The sequence below is a fragment of the Mastomys coucha genome, unplaced genomic scaffold (assembly GCF_008632895.1).
Source record: "Mastomys coucha isolate ucsf_1 unplaced genomic scaffold, UCSF_Mcou_1 pScaffold1, whole genome shotgun sequence".
Taxonomy (NCBI): domain Eukaryota; kingdom Metazoa; phylum Chordata; class Mammalia; order Rodentia; family Muridae; genus Mastomys; species Mastomys coucha.
In genome coordinates, this window is record NW_022196891.1 from 49616994 (window position 1) to 49644745 (window position 27752).

Here is a 27752-nt window from a genome sequence, read left to right on the forward strand (position 1 = left end):
GACACTGGTATGTATAGGGTAATAAATAGACTACCTTAAAGACTCAAAACAAGACAAACTCTCTGGAACTATCGTGACTTTGTTCTTTGGTCAAACACAATAAAAGAAAACGTGAAAGACTTAGGTGTTATGTCCTATAAACAAGGCATGGTGGAAAAATACATGTAATGGGACATGAAGCTAAACGTGTTCTGGTTGAGGGTTAGTTATGGTCCAGAACATAGACTAATGGGGAATTTATACATCAACTAATTTCATGATCCTTCTCACTGGAGCTTCTTCTTCCTACAAGAAAACTTTCATCTTCAAGAACCTAAAATCCTACTCTTTGATAAAGTGAGATCCAGTCTTGCTTTCTTTTTTTGTTTATTTTATGTTTATGAGTATACTGTTGCTGTCTTTAGATACCAGAGGAGGGCATCAGATCCCATTACAAATGGTTGTGAGACACTGGGAATTGAACTCAAGACCTCTGGTAGGAGAGTCAGTGCTCTGAACTGCTGAGCCATCTCTCCAGCCCCATTACTGTCTTTTTGGATCACGATACTCAGAGTAAACTTTTCCCTCCTCCACTTCTATACCATTTCTATTGCTGACCCCTGACCTGCCACTGAAGTGAGGTCACTTCAGTGAGTCTGGCTCCTATGCAGCTAAATCAGTTGTGGTCTATCTCATTATAGCCCTAAAGTATAACGTAACTTGAACACACTAGGAACTCACAAAATAGCTCAATGACAGAGACTGTGCCTTTCCCTACACAGTGTTAGACACAAGTCATGTGGGGTGGAAAAAGTGGCTCTGACTAGATTCCGAGCCTCAGCAGAACATAATTCATGTCTGATGTCAGGAAGGCTGTATACCAAACACAAAGATAGGTTCGTAAAATACAGTTACGTGAGTGAGCCGGGCATGGTGGCGCAGGTCTTTAATCCCAGCACTTGGGAGGCAGAGGCAGGTGGGTTTCTGAGTTCAAGGCCAGCCTGGTCTACAGAGTGAGTCCAGGACAGCAAGGGCTATACAGAGAAACCCTGTCTAGAAAACAAAAAAAAACAAAAAAGACAGTTACGTGAGCAATGTTGATCCACTTCTCGATGACTCTGGCTCGCTGCTGAGTTTTGAGCTCTTTGCTCCCCAGGATGGTGCTGACAACACACTTGGTGAGGGTATTAAACTGAGAGATGGTGGCACGGATCGTAGGAGCCAAATGTTTGTTTTCTTTTTTATCCCGCTGAGACCAAATGCAGCCCAGGCAGTGGTGAGGCACTACCTTCTTGAATAGTTGCTGAAACAAAAGAGGAATTGGCATAAGGAACATACAGGTGCTTTATACAAAGTGTCATCTGGGACATCTGGAAATTGGTGGCTTGTAAGTAGACAAGCCATCTTTCTCTGCTTGACTTGCCACATGGTGTCCATCTTCGTACACAAAATAAGTAATGGATAAATGAATCAGAAAGGCCCACATGATTTGTTGTTTGTTTGTTTGTTGAAACAGATGCTCTCAATATAGTCCTGGGCATCTTAGAAGGTGCTATGTATACCAGACTGGCCTCAGACTCACAGAGATCTGCCTGTATCTGCCTCCCTAGTGCTGGATGGAATTTAAGGGGTGAGCCACCACACCTTGACTCCCAGGTGATCTTTTAAATTTGCTTAACTGAGGAAAAAAATGACCAAAAGAAAATTTAAATCATCAAAGCCATTTTTATCTTCCCACCTTGCCCCAAAAGTCAAGGAACTCTAGTAAGATTGGTACTACCCATCAGAAAAGGAAAGTGGGAATGGTCATTTGGCTTAAAGTCCTGGACACTCAGGAACACCAGCTGTCTATCATGCAAACAGATACTCTGGGGACACCTGGAAAGAAGTTCACGTAAGTATAACAGCACATGCCACATCTCGCAGTGCAACTGAGTCTCATTTTTCAAAGCAGATAAAGAAACTAACAAAGGGGAAATAGTCAACCTCGCATACTACACAGAAGAACGGGGGACCTACAGCCTGGTTTTCAGGTCTTTTCCTTAAAGCAATGAAAATAAGATATTTTTTCTTTCCCTTATTCTAGTAGTTGTCCAACAACAAACGGTTGACTAGATCAGATTCTCATTTGTACAGTTGAATACAAGGTGTATAAAAGCTGGTATTAAAAAAGATGGCTAGCATGTATTTCATAAAGACGATGCGAAGCAGTCTACTTTCCATACTCTGTTTGCTTTCCCACTGGATGGAAACTTTGGCCAGTTCATATGCTGAAAAGTTAAGTGCCGAAGAATAAAACCACCATGGTAAATTGCTAATTCTTTGACTGTTTTCCAACAAGCTCCAAGCTATGAAATGTGACCAACACAATGAAATGTGCACAGCACACAGAAACAGTCAAAATTCAAATGTGCAGGAAGCACACATGGGGACAGGCTGCCAGATATGGTCACATGTGGACTCAATGAGCTTACTTCATCCTAACTTCAGCTTTTACCCCTTTACAGCCCTCCAAATAAACAGTTCAGCTCTTGAAATATTTATGAGTCTGAAGGGAGAGAAATACCCACAGCACAGGGTAGATTCTGTTTCGCTAGGATTAGAATTCTTACTTCCCTCTGTGACCGTAGCTCTGAGGAAAATGCACTTTCACCCAGGGCTGCAAGAAGAGCCAGGGCTTGAATTATTCACACGAATGATTCGCACAGAGACTTAACTCACCTTTTACAGACACAGACTGTCCATGACTAAATAGGACTTGTAGCACGATCCTCATGTTGCCCACTGCTCTCTGGGCCAACAGTACTGTCACCACCCCACATTTTAAGTGGAGACACATCTTAGATATAGCAAAAAGACCTACCGCATCCATGTAGGTCAGCTGTTCTGCCACAAGGTCTTCTGAGAAGTTTGTGAATTCTGCTGAGCCTCCGCTCTCCAGTTCCTCTTCCTCCTCCAGGCTGAAGGAGCTGGTGTTAAGAAGTCCATCTGTCCACAATGAGGAAACAGTAAGTGGGTACCACAGAAGGCTTGTTCATAGCAACAAACTACACTTCTTTCATTCAGGAAGAAGAGAGCCAACTCTCCAGAGAACCATAGGTAGAGATGAACAAGAACGATATATTGGAGCAAAACGGAGATCCAATCCTGTGTGTTCTCATGCTTTTATGAAGCTCAGAGAGGCCTTGAGCAGTCCCCAGAAAATCATTCAGAGGATAGCCTAGGCAAAGACTAAAGAGGCAGGGCTGAGCACAGCCTCATCTCAGCTCCCACCAACTTCATCATCACTCCTGGGACTAATCCAGCTAATACCTACACCCCAGCCCTGCAATCCTTGATTGTTGAGCCACAGAGAACCAGATTCCTAAAAGACTGAGCAGGGCGGCCAGCCAGGGTTTGGTAAGTTAGGATAGGTCAACTGGGTTTCAGAGATGTGGGTGAGACCTGTAGAACTTTCAACAATACTGAGCAGACTCAAATGCCACTAAATCAAATAGTTGCCACCTGCTTTCACACAGAGAGTGTAAAGGTGTGAAACAGATTGAAAGTAAATGTCCTGGGAGCCTACACAGCTGGTCATCCATCAGAAACTCACACAGCTCAGAGCCTGAAGAAGCCAACGGGAATCACTGCCTAGGAGCCCATCTGAGCCACTCAAGGGCCCAGCTCCAGGAGCCTCTACCCCTCCACCCTCTTTGAAGTCTCCTTACTGAAGTCTTCTCCCAGCTCATTCCCACTACACTCCTTGCTCTCTTCCTGTCAAAGCTGCACTTCCTCGGGAGTGGGGGAGCCTAGCTGCCAAGCGGGACATCCACAGTCTGGGTTACTTCCCCCAGTGTGGTTGTTTCTTTCTCTTTATGGGGGGCCTTGTTAGGCATCTTGTATTGAACTGATGCAGTGTCTTCAAAGCTTCCAATGAGAAATGGGGTGCCCAAAGTGAAACCTTTCCCTGTACAGTGCCATGTGCTACCTGCCCACTCTGGTGGCGGGGCTGTGATTGGAAGTAAATGCCCTGGCTTTGGACTTCAGAGCTGAATGTTTTGATGTGGATGGGATTGGGTTATAACTGGGAAAGTTTAGAGAGCTTCACTATCTATTCCTGTTATCCTGGATACAATCAAAAGTACCCACAGAAAAGCTAACATCCCATCCTGTGGAGGATGCTGGAGCCTGATGTCAGTACTTCTCCACTCAACTCTGGCAACTGTCTCATTCAGTGAAGAAGAAATCTGATGTGCCAATCAAAGATTCAAAAGAGCCTTCTATCCCTCCTGACAGCTACAATGCATTTTAATACCTGTAAAAAAATGAAGAAGCTGCCTGGCTTTCGCCAAGGAGAGTACAGGGTAAGGACTAACATCACTCATCCATCCATTCATTCATTTATTCATTCATTCGGTACTTGTAAATCTGGCATGCACCTAGAATGCCACTACATGTGAAAACTATGATCCTTTCTCTCTGGGACCTGGTCTATGCTTCCACTACTCCTGCCTGACTCTCCAGGGGTTATGTAAAAATCTCTATGCAGTTTTACTTTTGCAAACACATAGGAAAGTTCACTGCTTTCCCTAGTGTGACATGGGAAGGGCAGGGGCATGAGGGGCACAAGGAGACTAAGTTCCCAACACTCCTCTTCAGGAATGGAGTCTGTACTTCATAAACAGGGCCTGGAGCATTCTTGGTAACAACTGCCCATACTTAGGAAAAGACTCATTCTTGGGTATTGCCTAAAAGTTTTTGTGAAGTCAGGCCACCTCCCTAGTCCCTGCCTCTGCCTGCCAAAAGAGCTCTGCCCTCCAGTCCCTGAGCTGGAGACAACCAATGACTGATCCCACTGGTTCCCCAATTAGGCAAGGGGCCAGAGGCAGCCCCAGAAGAGAGAGCTGGGCTCCAGTGCAGTGGCAGCAGCAGCAGTTTCTACCCCAGCACAAAGCTGGGCAGGCAGGCGGGAGGGAGGCCCTGAAGGGAGCTCAGGTCTGGCAGCTGGAGCTTCCCGGGTATTCAAGCATTCCTGGCAGATGAAGTCATCTGAGATACAAAGCCTTTGGCAATCTGAGCCAAATGATGCAATTGCATTCCCCTTCTCTGGTCCCCAGTCCATACAAACCACTCAACAGGTACCGGGTGGAATTTAAAGTTACTGTATTTGCTTTGGCTCTGGAGTAGCATCTCTTATCTGTGATAGGAGCCATTTCCTTTCCCTTGCTGAGGAAGTCGGACATTACTTCAAGAAAATGCCCATCAGAAGTTCCAAGTGGGTCAGCTGCCATGGAAACTGTTACCCAGCACCTCAGTGAAAGGATATATCATCACGCTGGAGCCCGATGGAACCTCTTGGCAGCCAGCACACTCTGTGGCCAGCAGTGGCAGCCCTGCATTTGTCCTTGGAAACCAGAGGTCAGCCTCCAATAGGAAAACACAGCCTCAGAGACTTCCTTTGATTTGGTCATTAGAGACAGTAGATGACAGTGATGGAGACTGCCAGGGGACATGACAGTAACGCTTTTTAGGGAAAAAGAGAAACCCCTCCTCCAAGCTTTTTAAAGAGGGAAGTGGACTTGAATCCTTGCCAGCCACACAGGGTTGGTTGGTTGTCACAGGTTTACATCTGATAGAACATGTTAGGCAGAGAATAAGAAGCCAATCCATGTTGACGAAGGAAAGTTAAAAAAAAAAAAAAAAAACAATCAAAGAAACTCTGTCCCTGGTAACAGTAGGTAACAGCAGGCACTCCAGGCAATTACTTAGCTTCTCTGAGCCGGTTTTACAATTTAATCTTTAAAATCATAAATTCAATCCTGAAAATCTCTTTTCACTCTGAAACTTTAAGAATCTGAAGTTAACAGTTCAATAATTTTACACCCATCCCAATTTTCTGAGGGTACCAGGGTTTCTTATTGAGTCAATAAATGACCCCCACACACATTGTGGAGTCCCAGTAGCGGTTTCCCTGAGACCAAACAGGTACTCACTGTCGGAATCCACGTCCTGCTTTTGAAACTGTTCAAGAAGGTTCTGTGCTCTCCTCTCTGGGTCGGAGCCAGGCATCTTCTGTTTGAGATACTCTAGCAACTTCTGCAGGCAAGGGAAGTGAGGGGGCTCCCGGAAGTCTTCCGCACACTGGTCAAGCCAGGCCCTCAGGATGGAAGCAATGGCACTGGGAAGGAGAGATGGAAACCCACTGAACCCGATGCTTGTGGACTCGAGACAGGCCCTGGATACCACAACTGGTAGCTGAAGGGGGTTTGGAGGGATCGATGACGTTTTGTTGTTAGAAAAACCCAAGCAAGGCAGACAGAAGACGAGAAGAGGATTTACTGAGTTCCAAACAACTCAAACACAAGCCACTAATTGTGCATTTGCTCAAATTAAAGATCAGAAAACCAGGCTATCAAGATGACGAAGTAAGAAATTCTCTATCAAGCCTGAACTCTGTTGTTCAATGATGCCTGGGTCCCACACAGTGGGAAGAGAAAAACAATGTAACAAGTTGTCCTCTGACAACCTGTGCTGTAGCATGCTTGAGCCAGCCCTTCAGACTCACATATGAATAGATGAACAAATGTAATAAAACAGAAAAGGAACCTAAAACTAGCCATATTGATAACTTAGGGCATAACTGGCTACCATTAGGCCAGAAATTCATCTCAAGTAAGAAGTGTCCAGGTTAGGGGGAAAATGCCTCCGTTTAATCTTATAAACATCTCTAGGGCTTCAGCACAAGGACCAAAGCTTTCCTTATAAAGTTATTCCTTTGTTTCTCAAATTATAATGAGACTGCGTGTGAGGAACCACCTGGTGATGGAGTCACAAGGTCCCCCAGGTGCCAAAGCACAAAGACAGCCAGGTTCATTCTGGGTGCTTGGCGTGCTACAGACATTCTCTGAGTACCACAGGGTGTTGCCTATAAGTTAGGGCTAGCTCCTCCTCCTAGAGCAGAGTCAGAGCAATGACAAAGGGGTGAACTGTTTGCAGCACCATTATCCCATGCTTCATCGTCAGAAGACTTCAAAGACACTTCAGAGTTCCACACCAGGCTGGGTCCCTTTTCTAAACACAAATACCTAATACCACAACTTCATCGCAAGAGGTGTTCACTGATGCTGGCTGGAGAAGATAACGGAGAATTAATAAATCCCTGTGCATCCCAAGGCAAAGAAACCACACTTTGGCTACAGTGACAAAACTCTTTCACCCACACAAAAGTGTGTGTAGGTCAGAGGTTAACCTCCTATGCCACTCCTTGTTTGTTGAGATGGGTCTTTCACTGGGACCTCGGGGTCCCCGCTAGGCTAGGCTGGCTGGTGAGCGGGCTCTAGAAATACTCTCGTCTCTGCTTCCCAGCAGTGGGGTGATAAACACGTCTCCATATCCAATCTTTTTTTAATCCACGGCTGCTGGGGATCCAACCTAGGTCCTAAATCTTGTGCAGCAAGTGTCTCACAGACTGAGAAATCCCCCCAGAACCACAAAAGGTTTTCTGAAAGGCTAACTTCATCGCAAGAGGTGTTCACTGGTGCTGGCTGGAGAAGAATACACACAAGTATTCTTTGGGTTTGGTCTACAGAATCAAAATCAAAAAAAAGGAAAATTATAATTATCTACTATACTTACACAAATTGTTCATACAATTAAAAGCTAGAGTAGAAGTTAGCATCCACTGGGCAGAACAGAAGCACAGTAGCCTGTTACAGTGCCTTAACTTCCATGTTGTACTTTCCTACCAAAGAGCTGAGCTGCAATCAAGGAATAGCTACCGCAAAAGCCCCCTGAGAGTTGACTCAGCTTTTGGAGTTCAGTACAAAGAGCAGGAATGTTTACACAGAGACTGTTTCTCTATGTGTACATCATAGTTTTACTTCTGTGGTCTATATGGCATCTGGGATTGCTAATATTTAATTATCTACACGAAACAAGTGACATTAAACTATCATCATAATAGAAGTGATTTAATAATCTAAATCTTTAAATTAAATACAATTAACAAAAGCAATGTTTCCCTCCAGAAAGCTGACAGAAAGTAACATGGGCTTTACTGATTAAAGTTGAAAACAGGAAGCCAGGCAGTGGTGGCGCACGCCTTTAATCCCAGCGCTTGGGAGACAGAGGCAGGCGGATTTCTGAGTTCTAGGTCAGCCAGGTCTACAGAGTGAGTTCCAGGACAGCCAGGGCTATACAGAGAAACCCTGTCTTGAAAAAACAAAACAACAACAACAACAACAAAAAAGTTGAAAGCAGGAGCTGGGCACTTGGGAGGCAGAGGCAGGTGGATCTCTGTGAGTTCCAGGCCAGCCAGGAACAGCCAGTGAGACACGGTCTCAGAACAAAGAAACAAACAAACACTTGAAACTTGAGTACAGTAACATCAACAGCTTTCTATTTGCGGCCCCCATGCCTTTCAGTTATAAAACTTAAATATTTATCAATAGTTAATATTCTATAATTCCACTAATTGGCCTTAGTAGGATATTTTTTTAAAAAGTAGAGTACAGAAGACCAGAGGATGGGCTGGGATACAGAAGGCAGAGAGGATGGGCTGGGAGAATCTGACAAGGGTGGGAGGGGAGCGGTAAGGGTTAATTTGATAAAGACACATTGTATACATGTATGAAACTGCCAAAGAATAAATACAATAAAAAGTCAGCTTATCATGCAAATGTTTATTTTTTATAACAAATATAATTTGTAAGTAATTTTCCTTCATTTGGTAAGCACAGAATATGCTTAGTTGGATGCATAGTTGGGATGCCAGAACATAGAAAACCTGCATTTAAATATATAAACTAGATTCTTACAAAGAAACACTTTTGTAATTCTTAAAATAAAGGGCACGTGTGCACACATACACACACACACACACACACACAAAATGGGAAGGGGAGAGGAAGGGAGGGGAGGGGAGGAGAGAAGGAAGGGGAAGAAAAAGAGAGGGGTAGCAATCTCATACCACACTACAGAAGTCAAAAGGAGCTCTGATCTAACTGAGGTGAAAACAAGGGATCTGGGTGTTTTGTAATCTAAAGATATGTCCACACAGAAATCCAAATTTACAAGCCACGCCTGTAGGCTCCAGCCTGCAATCCCATTTCTCTGGAGACTGAGGCAGGAGGGCTGCCTGGGTTCTGGGACAGTCTGGGTTACAGGGTGAGTTTCAGGTCAGCCTGGGTTACAAAGTAAAACCTTGTCCCAACCATTCAAAGGGGAGGACAAGGGAGAAGGGAAGGAAAAGGGAAAGAAGGAAATCAAGGAAGAAGAAATCTTAACTCATAGGCAAATCAAGTGATATTACTGTATCAACTACTGCTTAACTGAGAGTCATTATTCACTTTAAAGAAAAAGATCACTTATCAATAAAAGTAATTCTTACAAATCTATATAAACTAAAAAGTAATATATCTACTCCCCTTTCAGTCCAAACCATGATTTGTTGCCACTCTCTAATATATATATACTCATTCTGTGGCTATCCATATTCAATATTCATGATATGCAAATATAAATCAACATTTCCCCCACTTATCAGCATGTTACAGCTACCTCTCCAGTCACTGCCTCTAGAGTTATCTTACAGTTTCTCCTGAACACTGTGTTATACACTGTGTCATACACAGCTAAGAATCTAAGGATTCTTTCATTGGCAGGTGGATACTGAAATAACTTCCAAGTTCTTGTGATTGTAAACAATTATAAAATGTGTGCCTTAGTCTGTATCTTTGTACATGTATGAGTAATTCCCCAAAGTGTTCAAGCAGTCTGTGTCCAAGAAAAGTCACAATTTCAGAAGGAGCCAGAAAGGCTGGAGTGACCATGGTCCGAATCAGTCCACTCTGTCTTTAACCTAACACCTTTAAGTCACTCTGGTGAGCGACTTCCTCATCTAATCTGCTCTAACGGTGACCTTGCATGGCTCAGCCTAAGGAGGTTTTGAGAATTCATTGCAATCTTAGACAGGAAAAGCATTTTCACACACACACACACACACACACACACACACACACACACACACTCTGAATAAATAGGGAGAAGGAAGAAATCAGAGAAGAGAAAAACAGAGATAGTCTAAGCAAAGGAGCAGACCCTTGCCCTCTGTCCAGCAGAACTCGCTTGCCAGGAACGGAGGGTTTCTGGAAAGGCCTGGACCCTTGCCTGGAGTTCACAGTAGCCTTATGTTTGCCAGGCCTGGGAAGAGACTTCCCATTCTCAATAGAGCAAGCAGCAGATACAAATGCTGGGCTGTTAAGATTCCAAGAAGGAAAGCAACATTGCAAATATGACAGAGGAAAGGGGACAGCAGCTTTTCCATCTTCCTGGCCTTGGTTCTGCTCCTCTCCAGGACTGAATGGGAGAATTAGGGAACCTTAGCAGGAAGGGAGATTACTGGCTGCAGTCACAAATGCACAGGAAAAGTGAGCTTATTCCACTGGAGAAGTCACTTGCCCCTGTACACAGAACAAGAGGAGGCTGAGAGAAGGGAAAACCCAACTTCTCACCATCTGTCAACTTGGAAAGTTTATTCACATGGTCCCACTGAACCCTACCCAGAGAAGGGACAGAAAACACCTGCCTGCATCCATCCAACACTGATCGGTGGTGATTTCAAATGACATAATGTCAATGGGACCTTCTGAGATACATCAAGAAGCCCATAGCTGGCAATATGCTTACAATGACCTACCAAGGGCCATGGAAGGAAGGGGCTGTGAAGGATAAATAGCTTGGTGAAACCAACTCAAAGAATTTGTCACCAATCACAGAGACAAATTATGCCTCAACATTTGTGGCCCCCACAACTGCCATAAGCAGGTCATAGCTTTGAACAAATACTGCACATGTGGGCAGGACCACATATGCACACACCAACATGCACACATGCACATGCATACTAAAGGTCACACTATGGCAGAGCACTTCAAAGACCTCAAACTAGAGTATTAACCAGAAGACAGGAAATCTATGTAGACCAGAGAAGAACCAAAACCAGACGGAAAATTAAAGATTATTCAGCAGTCTGCATTAAGGAGAAACACTGATGTACAGTCATCTTATCCCAAGCAACTCTTGGATGGGTCAAAGAGCAGAACTCCTCTGTCCTAAATGGAAGTGCGAGTCTAATCGACATGCCAGATGGGTGGCAACTCCAGCAGCCACTCCTGATGGCAGAGGGGATTACCACCAAACGGTTTTCTATCTCGGGCGGGCATTCTTGGCAAGAATTATCTTCCCACCTGTTGCAAAAGCCTATGGGAAAGAAACACACTTGGCTACAGGCCCACGCGTGGAGCTTGCTAAGGTCAAGTGGAAGGCTCTTTCTTCCAGGAGCAACCTTGGGGAGAATCTACGCAACTAACTAAACCAGCATTACTGAGCACTCTTTGTTTCCATACCTACTCACTAATTATGTGGTAAATGTCACAAAAGAGGGTGCAGAGACCCACAGAAGTACTGTCCTTCACAGGGAACCTCTCCTTTAATGTATAGCTACCAAGCCAGAAATAAGATTACCACTACACAAAAAGAATAATTCTACCCACCTAGAGGTATGTTTTCCTGTCCTAGAGCCTATTTGAGATGATAGCTCATATTTAATCACTGCCAAAAGATAAGACACAAAAACTTTTGGAAAAACAGCAGAGTGTTTCCCTTTTTTTTTCTTTCTTTTTTTTTCTTTCTTTTTTGGTTTTTCCAGACAAGGTTTCTCTGTGTAGCCCTGACTGTCCAGGAACTCACTCTGTAGACCAAGCTGGCATTGAACTCAGAAATCCGCCTGCCTCTGCCTCCCAAGTGCTGGGATTAAAGGCATGCACCACCACTGCCTGGCTAGAATATTTCCTTATTCTAGGACATTCTCTACAAACTCGATCATGTCCTGGAGCAAATGGGGAGAAAGTGCAGTCTAAGAGCACCGCACATGTCTTGGGGAACATGGCTATGCCTCTGCTAAGCCATGCTGGTGGGCTATAATGCATTCTGTCAACCTTGACCCTGACAGAGCTGGGTCCACCTTGTTTTCCAAGTCACCGCATGCTTTTCCTGAGTCTTAGGGAACAGTGCCAGATAGAGGCTATCAGCAAGATGCTTTCCTTGATGAGAAAGAACAAAGGACTCGACAAAGTCTCTTTTCTTTTCTCCTACCTCTTCCCAGAAGAAGGGACACAGTACTATCTGGACTTGTTGGGGTCATCTATTGGCTTCCGGTACTTCCCATTGTCACACTGAGGTGTCTGTGCTAAAAAAGGATTAAAACACAGGGGTGGGAATGGAAGGAGGGGCTGTGATAGGGCCAGCGGAAATAAATGGAAACAAAGCCAAAGAGGCAGGGATGGGGTGGGGTGGGGGAGGTGGGGGAAACAGTTAAAAATCCCTCAAGGCAAGACAGGCAGGCAGAGGAAAGTACACAGAGACAAAGTTGTGTAGGGCAGGAGGAGCTGTGCCTGGACCCTATTACCCGGAGTCAAGGTTACTCACACATCTGTCTTTCATTCCCACACTTACGAGAAATATTTTCATTCTTATCACAGGGGAAGAATGAAAGGGTCCAGGATGTAAGAGCACAGCCTTGGTTAACTCCGAGCACTCTCTCATCCACTGTGTGACCCTGGACGTGTTCTTCCACCACCCAGGCTACTCTCTGGTAGATGGAGTAACAATATCGAAGGCCATTAGGAGAATATTTAAAGCACATAGATGGAGTAACAATATCGAAGGTCATTAGAATATTTAAAGCACACTCAGGGCACTGTTCTTACTCAGCAATCAATAACTACTATTATTAGAAAAGTTCATCAGCCATTCGTCAGAATTCTAATTTCAGGACCTTGCTAACTCCTTCCCCAATTCCCTGGTCTGAGGAAGCAGTTTGTGCATTATAAACAGGGGGCTTCTAGTTACAACCTGCCAAAGTTTCACCCTAGATGGTACCAAGGACAGGAAGCAAGCCCTCCTTAGATGAAGATGAAAGAAGACTTGGTCTTCCTTCATCTTTCATCAGTTCCTTCAACCATCTCCTTCCAAGAGAACCAAGTCGGACTTCCACATTTCACAAGAGCTGTTTGGGGACCCCACTGGTCTGAGGTTGGCAGTACTGATGTGGTCTTACTGTTAGCAAACCCCATGTTTGTCCCTAAATGACAGGCCTGAGAACCAAAGACCTATGTGTGAAGCCCAGCTGAACTTGATTGTAAACACTTGGTCCTGAACACACAAGTTTGATTAAACTTCAACTGATGGACCAATGAAGTGAGGGCAGGATCTTGACAGTTTTGCGCAGGCTAAAGAAAATACACAAGGTAACTAAAAGAGCGCCCTGCAGCAAGAACAGCACAGACAGGCAGCAAAGGTGGCGGCTAGAGTCAGTCCCAAGGGGAAAACTGCTGTCTTCTACTGAGATAAGAATCCACAGAAACAGAACTGGTTACAACGTCTGTTAAACAGTTTCCAACAGGTAGAAAATATTGTCATGGTGCTCATTAAGAATTCTTACAGAGGTCCCAAGTTTGATTCCCAGAACCCACATGGAAGCTCACAAAGGCCTATAGATATGGTTCGAGGGGATCTGACGCCTCTGCTGACTTCTTAGGGCATTTCACACACATGGTGCACAGACACATATGCAGGCAATGCACTCAGACACATACAAATAATAAACCTTAAAAATAAAATACCATCATCTCTGATTTTTCTCTTTTTAAAGAAAACTGCTTTAAATCCAGCTTAAGTCACTGACTGACTCTTCTTTGGTCAGAGCACCGGTTTCCCCTCTGGGAATTTCCATCCATATCTCACAAAAAGAAACCATTTTTTAAAATTATGGTTTTCCTTTTCTTTTTCTGCCCTGTATAGACATTTAAAAGACAATGGCTTTCTCTTTAATATGACATACACTCTATTTCTTTTGTTCTACTTAAAGGGTAAATACATATTTCTCTCACATTCTCTTCTAACCGTGGCAGCATTCCTAACTGTACGTTCTGTTGATGCACTTGTTTTTGGTTAAGTCTGATCTAACTCTGTGTCCCAGGCTGGACTCAGACGTAAGTGTAAGACATTAGTGGGGTGCACCCCCTTGCCTGAGCCTGGTGTGTTAGATCTCATTTTTGTTTTGCTCTGGCTGTCTCGGAATTCACTCTGTAGATCAGGCTGGCCTTGAACTCAGAGATCTATCTGCCTCTGCCCTTCCAGTGCTGGGATTAAAGGTGTGTGCCACCATACCCAGCTTTATGTCTCATTTTTGATAGGTTTGCCACCTCCAGGCCCCTCAGATCTCTCATCCTTTCCTCCATTTTCCTTACAATCTCTCAATCTCAATTGCCTTCTTAGGGCATTTGTATTTTCTGGAATGACTATTGATTGCAAACATTCCTGGAAGAGTTTTCAAATACTTTTCACTGTAATTTTCCCAGGCACTAATAACTCCGGCCCTGGGCTTTTCTTTAAAGATGTGAGACATCTTCAGTTAATACTTTTTACTAGCTTTCTTACCAGCCGAAGCCCTGGGGTCAGCACCCCCAGCCTCTTTGAAAGATTACAAGAAATACATTGTATCTTCTGCGCATGGGAAAAGGAAAATCAGAGGGTTTCAACTATTTGAAGCAAGGTTATAGTAAAGGGTTTGAGAAAGCAGACTTGGCATTCCAGAAGAGGAGGGACAGGACTCGATTAAAAAAGCAGAGACAGAAACTATTTTTACTTTAAAGAGTACAGATTAAAGGAAAGTAATAAAGCATCAGTTGCCTGGGGTGTGTGTGTATTAATCTTTCTAAATAAAGTTACACATCCTACCTCTTCCACCCCCATCACCCTACTACCCTCCCCAGACCCCTACACACACACACACACACACACACACACACACACACACACACACACACACACATATACACACACACCCCAGACACCTCATACATTTCTAAGAACTCATGTGTGAAAGCTGGGTGATTACCATCCCTTCCTACATCTGTTCACTTCCCAGTCCAAAGGCTACAATTAATTTGGCAGATGAAAAGTTCTACTTCCTTTCAGGTTCAAGTTCTGCTACTGGAAAAAACAGCGCTTTATCATGTAAAATGTTGGCAGAAGGGTGGAGAGGGCACAGGTGAAATGAATGCGAGCTGGCTTGTTTTCTTTTCTTTTTCTTTTTTTTTTTTTTTTTTGGTTTTGTTTGTTTGTTTGTTTTTTGTTTTTTCGAGATAGGGTTTCTCTGTATAGCTCTGGCTGTCCTAGAACTCACTCTGTAGACCAGGCTGGCCTCAAACTCAGAAATCCGCCTGCCTCTGCCTCCCACCGCCCGGCTGGTTTGTTTTCTTCTGTAACAGGAAGTGGGTTTCCTGATTCCCAAATAATGGTCATTTCTAGGAGGGGAGGGGGGGTGAGGGATGGGGGTGGGGCAACACGGCACAGCTCCTTCTCTACATAGCTCTAGTTTACAGTGACACCAGAAATCACTGGCTGGCAATGGTCTTAAAAACTGGGAGCCATGGATACAGAATGCTTGGCAACTTGAGACACTCTTGTTGAGCCAGCTGATACTTTCTGGATACTGCCAAGAGCCGGAATGGGGCATTCCAAAGGCTGGAGCCACCCTGAGCAACCTGATAACTTTTTTTTTTTAAACACATAAAGAGTATCAGGGAGTTTGGGTTCAAGATACCAGAAACCACGTTTCATCTGTATTTCCATATTTTCCACTTTTCTAGTCCTTTGTTAGATTATGTCCATTTTAAATATCAGAAGTGACTGGCAACTTAGTACACGAAAGCTTATATGGATCCTGCTATAATTTACAACAAAAAATTGAAAAATCAAACCATTATGGGCACTGTGGGCACTGAGTAAATCCAACAGTGATTCCTAGTCCCTGCTCCCAGTTCCCAGCAGGTCCACTGCCCTGAAGGGGGGTGTTTGGTTTTCAGAAAGTCACTAGATTCCTGTTGTGTGCTGCCCACCTGAAATCACAAGAGAACGGATGCACAGCAAAGGAAAACAGCAGCATTTGCCACTCCTTGTATTACCCCGGCTAAACAGTCTTTCAGCTCGCTCGGCTCTTTCTTTATGACGGCAGGAAACAGCTGTGATGTCATGACTGAACAACAAGCAAATCAGAGCCTGGCTCTTTTTCCTGACAGTTTGTTTCGGTCTGCTACATACACTTTCTCAGAGGAAAACAGTCAGGAAAATTCCCCAAAAACCTATAGATCACATTTCTGGTTTTTGTTTTTGTTAAACTAAATATACTTATGTCAGCTATCACTGAATTGAAAAGGACCTGGAGATTGTATGCTTCAAGAGCTCAATTTTCAGATGAAAATCCTGAAACCAAGAGATGTAAAGTGACTACACAGAGGCCATTTTGGCTGGTGAGGGACAGAGTGGGGGCAGCGGCACAGGAGCTGGGCATCTCACCTTCCATGAGGCTGCCTGCACCACTGCAGTATTAAACTCACCTGATTATGAAAAGGAACACAAGTGGATACCCTTCAGAGGAGCCTGCTTAGAGGTACACAAAGACTGTGTACTGAGTGGGGTTCCTACCAAGGCACTGTGCTATTTAATGTGATAGCACCAAATGGGAGGGACCAGTCTTGTCCTGTGCATTGTGGGATGTCTACTGTCATCCTTGTCCTCTGCCTACTAGATGCCAGTGGCACAAACCCAACTTAGGCACAACCAGTGTCTTCAAATGCTAGTCAATGTCCTCTGGGAGACAAAGTCACCCTGTGAGAACAGTGCCACAAAACCATGCCTTCTATGCAGCCATAGCCAAGAGAAAGGCAATACTCATTGCTCTGTGTCAGGGGCCAGAGGTGTAGGGTGCTTGAGGGATCTGCAGTGTTACATACAGCTTGGGGGAGGTGCTCCCCTGGTTTCTTCTCAGGAAAACAAGGCAGTGGTCATGTAGAGATGGACACTGTCATAAGGGCAGTCAACAGCAAAGACAGTATAAGATGGTAATGGGGACACAGAACACAAATTAATAAAAGGAGAAAAAAATGGAAGAAAGAGGAGTGGAAGAAAGAAAGAGGTCACCAAGAGACGGGGTTTTAACATTCCAGAGTCTAAGGGACAGAGCGACCTATTATAAAATGAAGTACTATGCGTTCACCGGGTACAAATCTTTTAAAAAGGCAACTCAGCTTGAGCAAAGGGGTCAAGAACTTTCTACCAAGTCACTGGGAGGCTTTGGGAAAGGACCGTTGTCCCCAGACGTCAGACCCCTCAGGGGAGTACTGTGTGAAGCTCTTTGTTAAGGTCTCATGTGCTTAAAACTCTAAAGCCCTTTAAAAGAGCTTAGCCTGGAGTTTCACCCACATTAGCGTTCCGAGTGTACAATGAATTTCAGTGGGACTTTTAAAATAATGAACATGGCTTTTCACATCCAGGGTACAGTCAATTTTCCTAACTGCTACTTCCCCCAAACCTATTTAATCTTAGGACACCCTCTGGGAAGCAGAAAGGCTCTGGGTATGTTTCAAACTGTACTCTCCTTGGTTCTTTCTTCCTGTGGCTAATCAAATGGTCAAATTCCAGATTGACTGCCTTCCCACAAGTGTGGATGACAATGTGCTTCTCACTGAGTCCACTCACAGCCCAGCACTAGGTCACCAGTCACTGGAGTCCTGTGCTCTCTCTTCTGGATATTCACAAACTCCCACCAGTACAAAAATCATATGTTAGTGACTTTTCATGGATGAACAAAAACAATTTTAAACACTCTAATCTTGAGATTTCCAAACCCTAAAGTGCTCAGGGCTCACTCAAGGATGGGAAGCTGCAGGTTCCAGTCCATTAGGTCAAGCAGGGAGTCCATCAGGGAGGACCAGTGGTCCTCCACCTTCCTGATGCTCTGACCCTTTAATCAACTTCCATGTGTTGTGGTGACTCCCTCATAAAATTATTTTGTTGCTTTACAACTGTAACTTTGCCACTGTTATGAATTGTAATATAAATATCTGATATTGTGACCCCAAAGGGGTGTGACCTACAGACTGAGAGCCACTGGCCTAGAAGCAGATTGTCTTCATTTCTAAAGAGCTTCATGGATGCTGAGCTGTAGGCGTTTCCACCCTGATGATCTATCTTAAAATGTTCTCCATCTATACAAACCTTGATATCTGCTAGCCCACAGCTCACTAGGAGAAATCCAAACCTTATGTGAACCATTGAAGTCTTTCGCAGTGTAACCTCAGACTAGCTTCAGCCCCAGAGACTCTCCTTACCTACATGCAACACCATGAAGTAGCCCCAACAACTCTCTGTTGCTTTTCAAAATTCCACATATACTGAGTTTCCTTGACCTGGCCCTGCTGGCCCCTCTGCCTGGCCAGTTCCATTGTCTGCGGCTTGACTGTCCCTCAAATATCACTCCTCCCAGAGACCATCTCCTGAAGTGACAATATAATGGTTTTCTTGTACCATACTTTGCCCTTGACTTTTAAATATGTATATTAGTGCGTCTACTTTTCTGCAGTAAAATTATTAAGAAAAAAAAGGAGTCTGTTACTTCCACACCTACAATCTCTAGGGTCTACAAATCATCAGGAAATCTTTTGGAGAGTTAAAAGCTAAACGGAAAAGTCCAAGTATGTTTGTTCCTACTCTCTGATTTTTGGTCCTAAATGAGTATTTGACACTAGAGATTATTTTTGGATTCCAGAATATCCATCCAATCTGTTCCAGAACACAGCCCCACAGTGGCCATCCTATGGCTCTTTCTTCAATATCTACTAGATCGTTCTCTTCAATGGAAACAACTGCCCATTAAAACAGACCATACCTGATACACAAACCAAAATGTCTGCCTAACTCCCAGACTGCATGCTATGAGATCTGAATCCTCCATCTCTCCATTCACCATACCTCCATTCGCCAAAAACGCTTGGCCTCATCCCTGGAACACTCAGGACTGCTGGGCAGGAAGTCACTCTCAGAGCCCTCTTCACTTGACATGTGGCTGCACTGTATACTGTGGTGGCCCATCTGGAACTCTACTTTACACATCTTCTGGGATACAACCACACCTTCTATCTTCCACCCTATTGTGCTCACCCCAACAGCTGTTCTAGTCTCCCTCGCCAGACCTTCTACTTCACAAACTCAAAACAAGGAAGAGAAACAGGCCAGTTCTTTGTACCTTAGCTCCTCTCTGTTTCCCCCTTTAGTTCCCAGGAAAGCAGAGGCAGTAGTGTGGCTTTAAATACCACCCAGGGAATACCACCATCCAGAGAGTACATTAAGACCAGACTCACTGATTACCTCAAAAATTAACATCTAAGACTCACTTGCTGACACACATGCCCATCAAACTTAATCTCTATTCCCAGTCCTAACTCAGAAAGCCAGGGTTCTATCACAGCCCTTGGAGGTCCTAACCCCATTCTTGGTCTCCCAGATAAGCTCTCTGTTTCAGTATGTGCACAAGCAGAGCATTCTAGCCCTTGCTTGAATCCAGACTCCCATCACCCCTTGCCTGGACCCTTGTAAAGGTGCTAACCAGGCCTCCTACTGCACCCTGGCCTCCATCCAAACCACAGCCAGCCTGGTAAGCTGTGCTGTTTTCAGTGGCTTGAATGCAGCCTGGTAACCTAGGCTGCTGGAATGTTCTCAGTGGCTTCCTCACAGCCTGGTAACCTAGGCTGCTGTGCCATTCTTAGAGGCTTGCATGTGTTCCTACCTTCCTCAAAATCATTATCAACGTACTGCCCCAAGTCCTTCACACCCTTGTGTTGTTTGCAACTCCGACTCATGAGTTTTGTCCTGAGCATGTGCCATGCCATTCGCTGTATCTTCCTGCTGGTTCTCCAGTGCTATCCCATCCCCATAGCTTCTTCCATATCCTCTCTGCCTGGATGTCACATTGCTTGGCTCACACCTCATACCACTGTGTTCCACTGTCACCAGATCAGAGAGCCTCTTTCTGTCACCCTGTATGAAATCACGCTCCATGGGGCCCAGACATTTCTTTGCTGAATACTTCTTCACTCTTGTGTTTATTCTTTGTCTCCCATTGCTAATACACAAACTCTGCAACAGTCAGACAACTTACTGCTGGTCACTTGTTCTACTTGTTTATCTTATATCTCTTCACATAGCGCCTGGTAAGCCAGAGATGCACAATGTGTTACAGCTGGGGAACTGGGTGAGTATTGTGAGATCATTTTCTTAAAAGACTGGGCTATGGGTAATTTTTTTTAAAAAAAAAAAATTTTTTAGATATATTTCTTTTATTTTATTTGTATGAATGTTTTGTGTGCACCACATGTATACTTGATCCTCTCAGAAGAGGGAATCAGATCCCCTGGAACTAGAGTTACAAATGATTCTGAGCCATCATGTGCGTGCTGGAACCTGAACTTCAGGTTCAGTCCTCTGTAAAAGTAACAAGTGCTCTTAACTGCTGAGCCTTCTCTCCAACCCCAGCCAAGGTACAATGGGGGAAATCATGGTGGCACCCATTCCAAGGGAGTGAAATGGTATGCTAAACTACTTCAGTTTTGTTTGAGACAGGCTGGCATCAAACTCACGCTTCTGCTGCCTTGATTTCACAAGTGCCGGGAGTACGGCACACACCACCATGCTCACACACAAAGCTTGAGCTTGGCCAAGACACTGTCCTGACTGAGAGTTTGTAACAGTGCTAATGAGAAGGAAGACACACTCACTTCCGGATCACGGCCTTGGACTCGGGTGAACTTTGGCTTCCATCATCTTCACAGTTTGGGCCTGTTAAGTTTCCATACCTTTAAAGATTAAAATAGGCAAACAAAATTAGTCATAAGGCTGCTCTGCACAACTTCAGGCATAAAATAACATGTCAGGAATAATTAAGGAAATAAATATATATGAAATAGCACCAAAATAAAACAGTAATAACAACAACATTAACAACAACAACAACAAAAAACAAGATGATATGTAAGTATACTCCAAACAGAATCAGGATTTAACTATCACACTTCTTTAGAATGTTAGCACAATAATCCATAATTCCAGGAATTTCTTCTATACATCAAGGTTTCATCTCAGCAAGATCAGATATCACACACTATAAAGAAGGCAGATTCCTCATGAACTCTCTCATACAAGCCTATCTTCCACTCAGACACACAGCTGTGTGGGGACACTTGTGAAATGTAGGCCCTACACGGGCACAAAAGTGCTGCATCCATGAGACACCTGGGAGTGTGGTCTCCTTTTGAACAGATCAATGTTGGAGGGTCCTGGAAACAACCCTGGGCTCTTAAAGGCTAGGGTGGAGACAGGGCTGAAGAAGAGAGTCTTCTGCTACAGGCAACAGCTGGAGCTGGGAGTACACCTCACCCTAACCAGCTCACCTAGACAAGGGCTGAGAAAAGAAAGATCAAGGGCTGAGAAAAGAAAGACCAAGGGTCCTGTTTTGGAGAAAGTAGTCAGTGCTTAGATTTTAAAATTTTGTTTGTCACAGACTCAAATTTTTACTAAATAAGTTGACCAGTTCCCAAGTATACGATATGCTTTTATTTCAACTCTACATGTGAGAAAGTTAATTTTGTACTAATATGTCACGTTTTGTTTTGCAGAGAATATGTATCTAGGGGCTGGAGAGGTGGCTCAGTAGTAGAGTGCTTTGCCTAGCATGCCCAAGGCCCTGGCTTCAATTCCCCAGCTCTGCAAGCAGCCTAAGAGAATATGTACTTAGTAATTGACACTCAGTCCTTAAGGAACATTCCATTAACTCGAAAGGACTGCACTATTTCTGCAGTTTTTCTTCCCAAGAAGAAAGAATTCCGAGTCCCTGGAGTTTGAAAAGCTGTTTGTCGCCCCAAGGGTTTTGATATTAGAAATTATATTTGGTGGGTTTACATTTTTAAAGAGCACACTTTGTCTTGTGTAATGGGATTAAAAGCTCTAGTGCCCATGGCTCCTTGTTCTTAGGAGTTACAAATTCTTTACAAAATAAAAGCAAGCTTTAACTGACTGCCAGTCCATCTCTTGTCCCAATCACCCCATCCTGACAAGTTCTAGGTTGTGTCTTTAGGTACTACATACACACACACACACACACACACACACACACACACACACACGCACACACACACGCACGTGCGCACACACACATGCACACACATATACACATGCATGCACACACACGCACACACACACACATGAACACACACACACACGCACATGCACACGCACACGCACACACACGCGCACCCTGCTCCTTTCTCCAGCTCATCAGCCTCATGGGTGTCTTGGCCTCACAATGGTATTTTCCATGGTCTCCACTCTCCTGCCCTCTTCACCCTGGGCAGCACCAGCTGGGCAACAGCTTTCAGGGCTGCCCTCTACTCTTCCTGACACAGGGGCTCAGTCAGATTAAGATTTCCTTGACCCCACATGAGCCAGGCAGGAGTGGGAAATGAAGCTCCCAGTAAATAAACAAAGTGGAATTTTTTTGGCTCTTTCCTTTGGCCACCACCATAGTGAACTGTGTCCTCATGTTGCCTCACAGGGGATTTTGTGGTTTGCTGAAGTAGGAAAGTCTGGGGAGGGTGCAGAAAAGAGAGGCCATTTGCAATGCCACCAAGCTTTCCTATCTCTCCCTCTAGCCCTCAGTTACCAAATAGGGCCATTAATCTTTGTTTTGTTATGTTAATTTGTCTGTTACTGTTCTCTCCAGAAATGCCTTTTATCTTCCAGCTAGGAACTGTGAGAGGTAATAGACAAGGGTGATCCAGCCCACCTTCAAGGAAAAGACACACATTTTACTGCTTTCAGATGTTTTCACTGGAAGCTTCCAGATCTCCCCCCCCACACACACACACACTCTTTTTTCTTCTTTTTTGTCTCTAGTTTCTCTTGCTCTCCTGTTCTCTTTTGGTTCTTTTTGGAGCTGAAGTGGAGGTTGGGTGGCACCAACACCTATCTCAGTTCCTCCTGCAGAATGCGATGCCACAGCGCACTGTCCTTGGTGCCAAGAAAGACTGAGCATTCTTGTGCATTAATTGGCCTGTTACCATTAACAATGGCTAAGATCATATAACTGTTCCCTTTCTTCACTGCCAGTGTCTGTCCACAGTTCACAACTGGGATCAAGGTGATAGTTTGAAAGTAACTCAGAGGCCTCCAGGAGCTGTCAATCATTAGGCAAGGGTTGGAAAGGCACAAGGTCCAGTTACTCAAATCTTGCTCCATCTGACCCAGGCGGAAAACCTCCAGCTCTGCCTTTATACATACCTGAGTCCAAACGCTTCTTATCTATTTCAACTCTGGCTCTAATGGTGGCCATCTTCAGGTTAAAGCAAGTCAACTGCCACTTAACCAATCTAATCTGAGTGTCTACCCACCCATCACAACAATTCTGTTCAAGGAAGTCAGGGCCTGGCCCTTCTCCCTCCAGACCCCTCCCATGATTCCAGTCTTGCCTCACACACACCATGAAATATTCTGCTCACTGAGCTCTGTCCATAACTTCCATGTTTCCCCTCACTCTCTCCTGACCACAATCTCCACCTGCCAAACCGACTTGTCAATCAACCCCCCTCCCTCCTCACAGCTGCCTCATGGACCTGTCAATCATCCCTCCACAGCTGCCTCACCGACCTGTCAATCATCCCCCTCCCTCCTCACAGCTGCCTCACCAACCTGTCAATCATCCCTCCCCCTCAGTCCTCACAGCTGTCTCTTGCTTCGCTGTTCCCATGGCAGGTTCTTTGAGTCCGTTAGATCTTTGCTGAAGTGCTGCCTTATCAGCGAGGCCTTCCCTGAACATCCTGTTTAAAACGAAACCCAACTCTAACACCACCCCTCTGCCACCTTACTCTCTACAGCTTTCAATATCTCCTAACATGGTATAGTCAGTGTTGTCATGTTGGGTATCGACCAGAACATAAATTTTAGGTGAGTGGTATTTCTGACTCTGTGCTCACTGCTCTTTGAGGCTTACAACAATGCTTGTACCCGTGAAGCCACAGCAGACATGCCAACCGACTGCTCTAATGCTTGGTTCAGAGACTGCAAAAGCACCATCTGCCCCCATGCACACAGGGTCTTAACCTGTCCTTTAAGGGCTTGGGACAGTGGTGCTCAACCTTCCCAATGCTGTGACCCTTTAGTACAGCTCCTCATGTCATGGTGATCCCCAGACATGAAATCTCACTTTCTTTTTTTTTTTTTTTTTTTTTTTTTTTTTTTTTTTTTTTTTTTTTTGGAGACAGGGTTTCTCCTGGCTGTCCTGGAACTCACTCTGTAGTCCAGGCTGGCCTCGAACTCAGAAATCTGCCTGTCTCTGCCTCCCAAGTGCTGGGATTAAAGGTATGCACCATCACTGCCAGGCTGAAATCTCACTTTCATTGCTACTGCATAACTGTTATTCTACTGTTATGAATGGAAATGTAAATATTTTGGAGATAAAGGTTTGCCAAAGGGGTTGTGATCCACAGGTTGAGAACCACTGGCTTAGGAGCATAAAAAGCTTATTTTGAGCTTTGGCTGTGGTTATTCAAAACATCCAAAAACTAACATGAAAAAAGTTTTAAGATTTAAAAAAAAAAAAAAGATCCTGGAGGTATTAGAGGTATAAAACCCCAAAGGTATGTGTATTGTTATAAAGACAAAGGGTGAGAACCTTCTAGAATTGAGTGCACTAGTCAGGGGTGACTGTCTGCTCTTGCCATCTTGCTCTATGGAAAAAACAAAATGCTTCGAGCTCTGGAATGGAGAACTCTGTAATGTTCACGTCAGAGTTGGTTTTACCAGACTAGGGGTGCCTTCTTGATGTTTCCCCAAACCACTCACAGTTTCCCATCAAAAATCAAAGTCAAGTTCACTTCCTCTACTCCAACGGGGTAAACAAAACATGTACACGTGTGTGTCTTTAATTAGTGGCAACAGAAAAGCTACAGGCAAACCCTTCAACAATGTCCTCTCCAATTCCCACCAAGCCTCCTTAGGGCTGGAGATCAAAGCTCAAACCGCCTTAGGTGTACCAAGGAGCAAGTGCCCTTCTTTATAAAAGTTAAATCGAAATCCACATTGCCAGATGATTTTTGACATGGGTTTCTCATGTTGTCATCAGGCAAAAAGAAAGGCTTACAAATGCCTTGTATGGTAGAGCTGTAAGCAATTATTAAAATTACTTGAATAAGAGAAAGGAAAAAACATAATGTTTAGATATGGAAGAGCCACTTCCCAGGAGTTTATTTGAAACCCATCTGAGCAAAGGCTTTAAAGTATCTGAAGTGAGGGATGAGTAGTTCAGAGAAGTACTAAGTTGTCCACAGACACCATCTCTCTATAGAGAGAGCCATCTCATGCCTGTGCCTCAACAGCAAAGTCTCAATAGAAGCAGACCAGGATGCAGTCATCCTAAAGAACTCTGTGAGCCCTGCTTGATGCTGCCAAATCAACCACTGGCAATACCAGGTAACTTGTTATACAGCAGAAGCTGTGCCAACTGCTTTTGCTGGATTGTTTCACTCAATTCCCATCACTCTTTCAATTTCACAGAGAGGTAAAGTGTGGCCCAGAAAGCTTATGTAATTAAGCCTGGACAACATGCCTGGCAGGTGGAATAGGGATTTGAACCTTGGCAGACAGGCCCTGGGCCGAGCACTAAGTTTCTGCCCTCCCACACATGCTACATGTTCATTTTATGATGTCAGGACCCTTGTTCGTTCATTCAGGATCTCATTCCTGGACTGCTTTAGTCATCATTGGATGAGGACTGTTTACTAAGGACTGTGCCCAGGTACTTACTATTCTATTCTAGACAGTAAGAATAAACCACTGGGGCTAAGGAAATGGCTCAGGGGGTACAAGTACTTCCTAAATGAGCATGGTGACCTCAGTTCAAATCCCTAGTAGCCATGTTAAAAAGCCGGGCATGGCTGCAAACAATTAAAACTCCAGCGGAGGATGGAGACAGAAAGATGGATTACTGAAGCTACCTCTAGGTTCAGCTAATGACACTGTCTCAAGGGAATGAGGCAGATGGAGGATACCTAACATCCTCCTCTGCCTGCCATCACACACACACACACACACACACACACACACACACACACACACACACACACCTGAACATCGGCGGAGAGTGAAGAGCAGAGCAGACAGGAGGTGAGACCTGGAGCAAACTCGTAGGTCAGGATGGCCTGGCATGTCATGGTGAGGTTGGGTTTTACTTCACTCTTGCCTCCTACTAAGGCCCTGGGCCTGGTGTAGCAGACAGTCAACACAGTCCAGGATTAGTTTACCTTCTGCTGTGAATAAAGAAAAGCCTGGGAAGGGCAGAGGAAGGAGGGGTGCTTGGTGGGGACAATGAATGACAGACAGAAGGGAGAGTGGAGGAAGAGACTTAAAGCCCTCTGGGTGTCTCTGAACACTTGAGCATGGCCCACAAGAACTCAAGTTGTAATGCATGAAAGAAACACCCAGAACCTTCACTCGGGAGAATGCCAGGCATGCAGTGGCCGACAGTTATCTGGGACTTCACGTGAAGCCTAGGAAGGCTTTGGACGGCTTCCCACAGAACAGACAGGCCTGTTTTGAAGCACCCTGAATAATGCCCTCCTCGGAAAGCACTCCCACCTCCCAGGTCTGACAAAGAACTGGGTCATGGTCACTTAATCTATCTTGGAAAAGTCCAGTTCCACTGTGAAGTTGGTTACTGAAGGGGAAAGGATAAGCCACAGGGCGGGGGCGGGGTGAGGGGGACATACTCTAGGCATCCTCTGCTTGGAGAAACAGAAGCCAGGATCCTTGAGTATGTTTATTATTATTATTATTTATTTCTAAAGGAAGATCCTGGTGTTAGCAAGTAGACTCTTGTGGGGGTGGGTATATGTGTAAGTATGAGTGAGGTGTGTACATGTAGTGTATGCACATTTATAAGTGCAGGTGAATGCACTCCTGCAAGCATACAAAGGCCAGAGAAAATGGGGGAGGGTGGTCATTCTCTATCGCTCTCAGAGCCAGGGATTCTCACTGAATCTGGAGAGTGGCTAGCAACAGCAATTCTCCTGCCTCTGCACTCCCAATAGCACTGGGGTTATAGGTGGGATAGCCACTCTGATGTTTTAGGTGGATGTTTCAGATTCACACTTAGGCCCTATGCTGGTGTGTGCTCTGACCCACGGGGCAATCCCTCAGGAACCTGAGCAGCCTCTTTTTTTTTTTTTAAATCTTTTTTTAATCCTTTTTTTTAAGTTTTATTGCATTATAATTAGAAAAGTTACATGATTTCAAATTATCTGAATTTGTTAACATTTAAAAACATATTTTAAGTAAAAAGAATTAAATCACATTATTGTTTCCCTTTTGTGCCCCAACTTCTCCCAGAGACCCCCCTTCAATACCTACAATATCTTGTCATATTCTTTAAAATTTATAAAATTTTATAACAATAACAATGAGTATTATAAAAGTTGTTTGATATAAAAAACAATCAATTTAACAGCCTTATGTAGATGCTTGTCTACACAATACTTAAAATACATACATTTTTCTCAATATAAATTTTAAATAACTCCAAACATATTAACTGTATATTTCAAAATATTAATATTTTCTTAAATGAACATAAATATGTGAAGTATTTTTGTTTGTTTGTTTGTTTTATATTTAGTAGAGCTTAAAATCTTGGCTCTTACTGTGGTACAAGCCACAAACGTCAAGCAAAGCATTCAGTCTTACTCTTTGTTGTTCTCTTATAAGCCCCCGCCCAATTTGATTGTCTATGTTTCTTTTGTGTATATAAATACTTTTGAAATATGTAAGCTGTTCTGAAAACCATAGTA

At 44.2% G+C, this 27752-nt stretch overlaps 1 protein-coding gene across 5 annotated transcripts in view; it reads right to left on the reverse strand.

The window, feature by feature from the left end:
• The window catches only part of Rgl1 (ral guanine nucleotide dissociation stimulator like 1), a 250890-nt gene that overhangs the window by 38068 nt on the left and 185070 nt on the right, over window positions 1-27752 (reverse strand). For all 5 annotated transcript variants that reach the window (XM_031384722.1, XM_031384703.1, XM_031384717.1 and 2 more), the window contains 4 exons: window positions 20637-20714; window positions 5955-6139; window positions 2843-2967; window positions 1067-1282 (listed from right to left, as the gene is read on the reverse strand). In XM_031384722.1, coding sequence (XP_031240582.1) covers window positions 1067-1282; window positions 2843-2967; window positions 5955-6139; window positions 20637-20714 — 604 coding nt within the window. The remainder of the gene's footprint in view (window positions 1-1066; window positions 1283-2842; window positions 2968-5954; window positions 6140-20636; window positions 20715-27752) is intronic.